This window comes from Montipora capricornis, chromosome 1, assembly GCF_036669925.1.
Source record: "Montipora capricornis isolate CH-2021 chromosome 1, ASM3666992v2, whole genome shotgun sequence".
Taxonomy (NCBI): Eukaryota; Metazoa; Cnidaria; class Anthozoa; order Scleractinia; family Acroporidae; genus Montipora; species Montipora capricornis.
The window spans coordinates 16,778,373-16,785,104 of NC_090883.1; the positions used below are offsets into that span (position 1 = coordinate 16,778,373).

General features: G+C 42.0%; 1 protein-coding gene and 1 non-coding gene across 2 annotated transcripts; both read right to left on the minus strand.

Annotated features, from left to right (window-relative positions):
- Positions 1 to 2,730: 2,730 nt before the first annotated feature.
- Positions 2,731 to 2,803, minus strand: Trnas-aga (transfer RNA serine (anticodon AGA)). Its single transcript has one exon. It is a non-coding gene; the product is annotated as a tRNA-Ser (tRNA).
- Positions 2,804 to 3,491: 688 nt separating this feature from the next.
- Positions 3,492 to 4,244, minus strand: LOC138059620 (uncharacterized). The gene has a single exon (XM_068905244.1). The coding sequence runs from the start codon at positions 4,242 to 4,244 to the stop codon at positions 3,492 to 3,494; it is 753 nt and encodes a 250-aa protein (XP_068761345.1).
- Between the last annotated feature and the right edge of the window lie 2,488 nt (positions 4,245 to 6,732).

The following is a 6,732-nucleotide window of genomic DNA, read 5'->3' on the forward strand; positions in this document are numbered from 1 at the left end:
ACTTACACTGACACTGAGCACAAACGTTATCGCAAATTCTGAATAGACTTGCATACACCGGATTAAAATGGCGGAGGATAAAAAAAACGTTTGTTATCCCGATTAGGCCTTGCTGATTAGGTATTGATATGTTCGCTTTGTTCTTTTGTTATATGGACACTAATTACTTCAGATCCGGTATATGAAAGACCAGCCTAAATTCTTGCAGCTCGGAGGAAGGAAGTTCTTCAATTTTCCCATTTCTTCTTCACTTGCAAGCAACTCTTTGAATAACTGAAAGTTATATGAAATTTTATTGTTCGTGTTAGTATTTTCTTGTTTCTCAGAGAAAGATTTTACGTCCGCTTCAGATAACTCGCCATTATTCACTGACTGTTTGCACAAACAAAAATGCAAATACGCGAAATGACGCCATCAATATCCTCACAAAATATGCCACTCGGGTCCCGGATGTAGTTTCGTAGGAATTTAATGAATGATGTATTTTCCAGTAAAACACTCCTGTCTATATAATAGATACTTTTATCACCAAAGCTACTATTCTGTGTGTTCGGAGGTTTGTTAACCTTGAAAAAAGCCAACGCCTTCATCGCCCTTAGAGGACTAACATATTACCACACATTTTCAGGTGATCTACTTGAAGTATGTTAATATACACTTTGCTGGTTTTTACCGTCATTTTCAATGCTGGTAAGTAATATGATGATACACGTGAAATTATATGTTGCAGCTGCCCCGGATATGTATCGATGTTCTAAGCAAACTTTCAGTGCAGTTAATGGAAAGCGTTTGAGAAGAAACTGGCTTACACGAACAAAAGTTTCTGAAATATTTTATTGCTCTCAATTTCACGTATTTCACGCAATTCATGCACAAACAACAGTTTCTTACAGCATCGCAGCTTGGTTTGCCTTGTAGAGTGTAGGATTTGCATGTAGCTTAGGTCAAATTCCCGATAAGATCGCCAGCTTTTATTTTTCTCAGTGCTCTTGAGGATACAGTAAAGTGCACATTTGTTACCTCGCAATGTCCTTTGTACAATGGAAGGTATGCCATTGTCAGACATCCTACAGAATTTTCTCGTGAAATCACCATGCAAATCAATAACTCGGTATTACACAATGTAGGTGGTAAACACTCACTTACTTTCTGTTGAACTGATTAGGATCTATCTTGCTCTCTTTAGATGGGGATTTCGTTCCTCTCTACTATAACCCTTTAAAATAAGGCAATTGTAATGCATTATTTAATACAGATGCTATCTAGCAGAAAATTTAAGACATTCAATCGAGTAAGTTCCAACTTTGGCCATGGATCAAACCTCTCCGAAATAGCTCTTGTCCCCGCTGAAGCACGCACTAGGTTTGTTGCCATGTTAACCTATCAAGGATATAGTAAATCCAATAATTTAACGGAACAACCCTCCTCTGCCAATCACTCTACTTATTGATTAACCTGCAAACGACGTTAGAAATGTTGAACGTTGGCCTTCCGGCCGTTGGCGTTTTTATTTGCTCGCGCTCGGTTGGTAAGAGGTCATTTTTGCGCATGCTATTGAAAAAGAAGTGAAAATATACGAGTGGCGTCTGAACTGCGTGTGAAGAAACCGACTGTTGAATGCCCGGAGTATCGTTTTATGGAATTTTAGTAGACGAAAAGAAAAGGCCTGAGCGGCTCGCTGTTATTCGTATAGCCTCCATGGGTATTGGTAATTTGTTTTCCAACAGTCTTATGAGCGAATGGAAGACGCTTCGATGGAAGTCCCATATTTTCACTAAGTGAATGCAGCATCCCTGAAAATGTAAATTTTAACTCTGTGACAAGGTTGCAAAAAGTGCTTTAGAATGATCAAAAAAGATTTTTAAAAAAAGATATAAAATTAATGAACCATATAAGTTTCAAGCTTTTAAAGTTTTGGGTTGCTATGCAGGGGTTGGAGTTGTGTGCTCTAAGAGGGATATGTTTGCTGTGCGATTCAATTATTGATTCAACTCTCGAGCTCTAGGAGACTTGAATATGAAAAATAAAATAAAATAAATCTAGAAAGGAATTAATTGATACTCAGCTTTAGTTATTCATGCATGCTCAACATTAAAGTAATAACTGCATTGAAACAATTGCATGGCAAATGACCCAGCACATGCGGCTGCAGAAGAGAGCAAAATGTGTGCTTGAGGAAAAAAAGGTACAAACAAATGTGGTGTAGCAAGCGAGTGTTCGCACAAAATGGGAAGTCTTCGGCAATGTTTGAAGGAATGCATCTTCTGGTTCTATGACTCCTTTTTTTTATAATTTATAGAGATCTTTGCAATCTGAACAAAAAGAAACGATTCCACAATTTCATGTCCTTAAAGAAATAAATTCCACTTGAAAACGTAGAGGAGCTTGCGAAGTTAATGCAAACAAAAATAACCTGCGCGTTTGTAACATTGTCAGAATTTGAAAATTGATGTCAATCACTTAAGTGGCCTGCGGGAGAGGACAGGTTTAAGCAGGTGTTTTCAATGTCGCAAAATTGGAGATTCTGACCTTAACACTCAATTAACTGATAGGTTTGAAGTTGGACTCAGATAAATTGTTTCAGAATGAAAACTTTAAAAAAGCTAAAAAATAGATCATCTTACCAACAAGAGGCATTTTTCTCACAAGTAGAGTTAACAAATGTGAGAATGATATACACAGTAAATGAAATGGTGACAATGGAACCCACTGGAATCTCGGAAACATCCGAGCTCCAGATGGGATTTGAACCCACGACCCTCCGAGATCTAGTCGGATGCTCTAACCACTGAGCTACTGGAGACTCTATGGTGAGCAAGGTCGAAATGTGGGTCTTTGACTCGAGCTGCATCACGCAGCTACAGAGTCAAATAACGGCAGCATAGCTCATAACTGCATCACGCAGTCACATTAAAGGATATCTACGATGCGGCCAACCAACCACCCAAGTGCGCAATTGAGTTTCCAGTGGGTTCCATTGTCACCATTTCATTTACTAAGTAGAGTCAAGTACTACATTGACGTAAAAAAAAAAAAAAAAAATACACTCTCATTAACATGATGAGAATCACTTACATGTTCAAAATATGTCGTTGAACATTTTCTTTTTTGGACTGACGTCAACCAGGATCTATTTTATTTTGGAGAGGAGCTCGAGGGTTTTGAAATTGTTGGATTGTTTTGGTTCTTAACAGTATTTCGTACTTATTTTAAAGAATTGACAGAAAGAAAAAATGATTAACTTAAATCTAACATTCTTAGCATTTATTTGTAATAAAAAGAAAATAATTTGAGTTTAACATATTGGCTACCCCGCAAATAGCTACAAAGCTAGTCTAGAAGGGACAAATCAAGAGGGATGACACATTGCAGTACAACGAGAGAAGAAAATGATAGTTACACAGAAAGTACAATAAATAACTAAAACAACCCGTGTTCTTATGACGTCATGCAAGAGCGGAAGGCACATCCCCCGCCCCCAGTCGAGACGATTACAGAAATAAATCTAAACTTCCGCCTCTTCTAATAAACAAAGTTTTGTTATTGGTCTTTTGAATTCTCCAATTCCAGTTCGGACAGTAACTGCACGGACTCTTCCATCTTGCCCAGGATGAGTAGACACGACCTGCCCAGCGGCCAAATGCCACGTGGCTGATTCGGTTCAGATACAAGTCTCCCACTTTCAGATTCTGTCTGTTCTCTTTCCGCTTCTTCCTCTCTGTCAGGCTAGTAAGATACTCCTTGGTGAAACGTCTCCAGAAGAAATTTGCTAGGACTTGGTACTGTCGCCACGGCTTTGTGGAGTTAACCTCTCTATCCGTAACAACGGCATCTTCATAACTCGGATTTGCACACAGAAGCAATAGGTGGTTTGGTGTGAGTGCTTCAACATCTCCTGCATCAGAGGATACATGAGTGATTGGTCGACTGTTGTGAATTCCCTCTGTCTCAACCAGAGAGCTCCGCAGTGCTTCTTTAGGGACGACTGTATCTTTCAGCACCGCTTTCAGCGCTTTCTTCGCGTACTGTACGAGTCTTTCCCACGCACCACCAAAGTGTGGAGCACTCGGTGGCTGAAAGTTCCAATCAATCTCTTTTGGTGCACAAAAGTTCTGTACTCTCTGCTCATCCAATTGCTTGAGACGTTTCCGCAACTCGTTGTTGGCTCCAACAAAGTTTGTACCATTATCATTGAACATTCTTTGAGGTCGTCCACGTCGTGCTATGAATGTTTTCAATGCCATAATGAAATGATCTTTGAAAGATCATCCACCAGCTCAAGATGACAAACTCTTGTACTCATGCAAACAAACAAACAGCCATAAACTTTGACCTCATTACGCTTCTCCTTAACTTGCATTGGTCCACAAATGTCAACTCCAGTGTTCCTGAATACCATCCCTACTTCAAGTCTACATTCAGGTAGGTTTCCCATTTTCTGCTCGAGGGGCTTCACTGTCCGGCGGTCTTAATTGCACTTAAACTTTGCACTACGGACTGCCTGTCCACCATGAATGATCTAATAGTCTTGTCTAATTTGATACAACAGGTACTCTGTCGGCGGATGGTAGTAAGAACGATGCATTTCACCAATGAGTAGCTGTGCAAGCTCATGACGAGTTCTTTAAAAACCTTTTCACATATGCAACAATAATTCTCATTTTCTCCAGTGATGATTATCTCTTCCAGCCCAACAAGACTTCAGACTCGTGCAATACTCCAACCCATATTGCTTTTCTTTCACTCTCTTCAACTTCTTTCTGAAGTACCTCAATCTTACTGTCTAGCCAAACATCAACTGGCATGTATAGAAACTCAGGTCCACGATAGAGCGGTGACTCATGTTGAGCTGAGCTGGGCGTAGTCCTCGGGTGATGTCATCAGCAGGGTTGCACTCTGTCCAGTAAACCGTGCCCGCCCTCAGTGTGGACTCCAGCTCACTCATAATTGTGTGAATCTCACCCGACACCCGGTTTCCCACGAACGCTTTGTAATTGGAACTGGCCTGGCCTATCCAATGTAGAACTGTAGTAGAATCATTCCAGAAGGTTATCTTCTCTATCTTCATCGTCAACTCCGTTGCTAGAGTCTCAGCTAGGCGTGCTCCTTAGAGCGCTCCCATGAGCTCGAGCCTACAGATCGACTGAGTCTTCAGGGGTGCGACTCGTCCTTTCACAGCTACCAGTCTACATTCCAGGGTGGTATCTTCAAACTCTCGCCTCAAATAAGAGCATGCACCATAGGCATCCTGACTAGAAGTGCAAAACACGTGTAAAGAGGTTTCTCTCACAGCTTTCATTTGACCAAGGAAGACTCTGGGAATCTTGATCTCATCAAGTGCTGCTGCTTCACTGTGTCACTCACGCCATTCACGAAGATCAGCTTCTCTCAAGTCGTCATCCCATCTGTTCGTTCGAACTGGTACACGCTCGGTTGCTCTTCTGCTGATTCTCTCCATAAGAACCTCATCGACGGTTTATCACAATCTGGTAGGCGAAGCATATGTCCGCAGCCATGGCAATTCTTCCCTCGCAGAATCTGAGCATAACTCCAAACGAGGAGGGCAAAAGGTTTGGCCCCGTGAAGATCTTATCATTCAGGCCCATCAATTCCGCTGATGCATCATACACTCTTCTAAGATGATCTGGTTTCTTGGGGTTGAGGACATACCGATGTGGTAAGTGCCAAATGACTTTGCTGTCGCTTTTTACCTCAGCTTCGCTAAGTTTCTTCACGTAGCCCTTCTCAACATCATCCTTGATGGACTCTGCATATTTCTGCTTCATCTCTGGGTTATTCTTAAATTTCTTCTCCAAGGACTTTAACCGTCGCTCAGCCATATCATAGTTGTTCGGTAGAATTGGATGCTCCTCTCTCCACAACAGTCCAGACACGTATGTATCTTCTCCCTCCGCTCCATGAGAGCAAGTGCTCGCTTGTCCTCGATTGAACGGGTTGGATGTGCTGCCTTCAACACTCCCAAGCTTTCAATTTCTGACCGAGCAACGACCAGCCGTCTTAAATCTTCATCCTCATCTCCACATCTTTCATACACTTTGAATGCGTTGTAAGGCGATGACACTTTCTGGTGACTTGGCAACCAGTTTGTTACTCCGGCCCCCAGCCAAGTGGGGTCTCAACACCATAGGGTACTCTATCGTCACCTGAATACTCTGAGGGCTTCACAATTCTTTTAGGTAGAATCAGGCTTGACTTGTTAGTTCCAGTTATAAACTGCACTGGGCCCAAATCGGTGTCAGCAGTTTTGAAGTCCTTCAGATGGCTATACTGGTGCTTGATTGTTGACCACTTCAGCCTCTGATCGGGACCAGTTAGGTTTGGCACTGTCGTCACGTCTCGTAATTGGTACCTGACTTCCTCTTTCCCAACTCGAGCAACATGACACTTCTTGATATGCTGAGAAGTGAATACGTTCTGAGAATTGGCGCCTTGAATTTCAAGATCCATCTCCTTGCCTTTCAGTCCCAATGTCACCTCCAAGTTCTCGACCATAAGGGTAGTATTACAACCCGAGTCACGCAGGGCCATTACTTGCTGTTCACCGTTCTCCCCAAACACAACCACCGTTAATACCTCAACGAAAGCACGACCACCAGCGTCACAACCTGAGCAAATAGAATAACTATACTTCTGATGCACCTCTTGCATCTGGCTTGAGGTAACTTCACTGTCCTGAGGAGTAGTCACTGAAGATTTCGCACTCTCTGATAT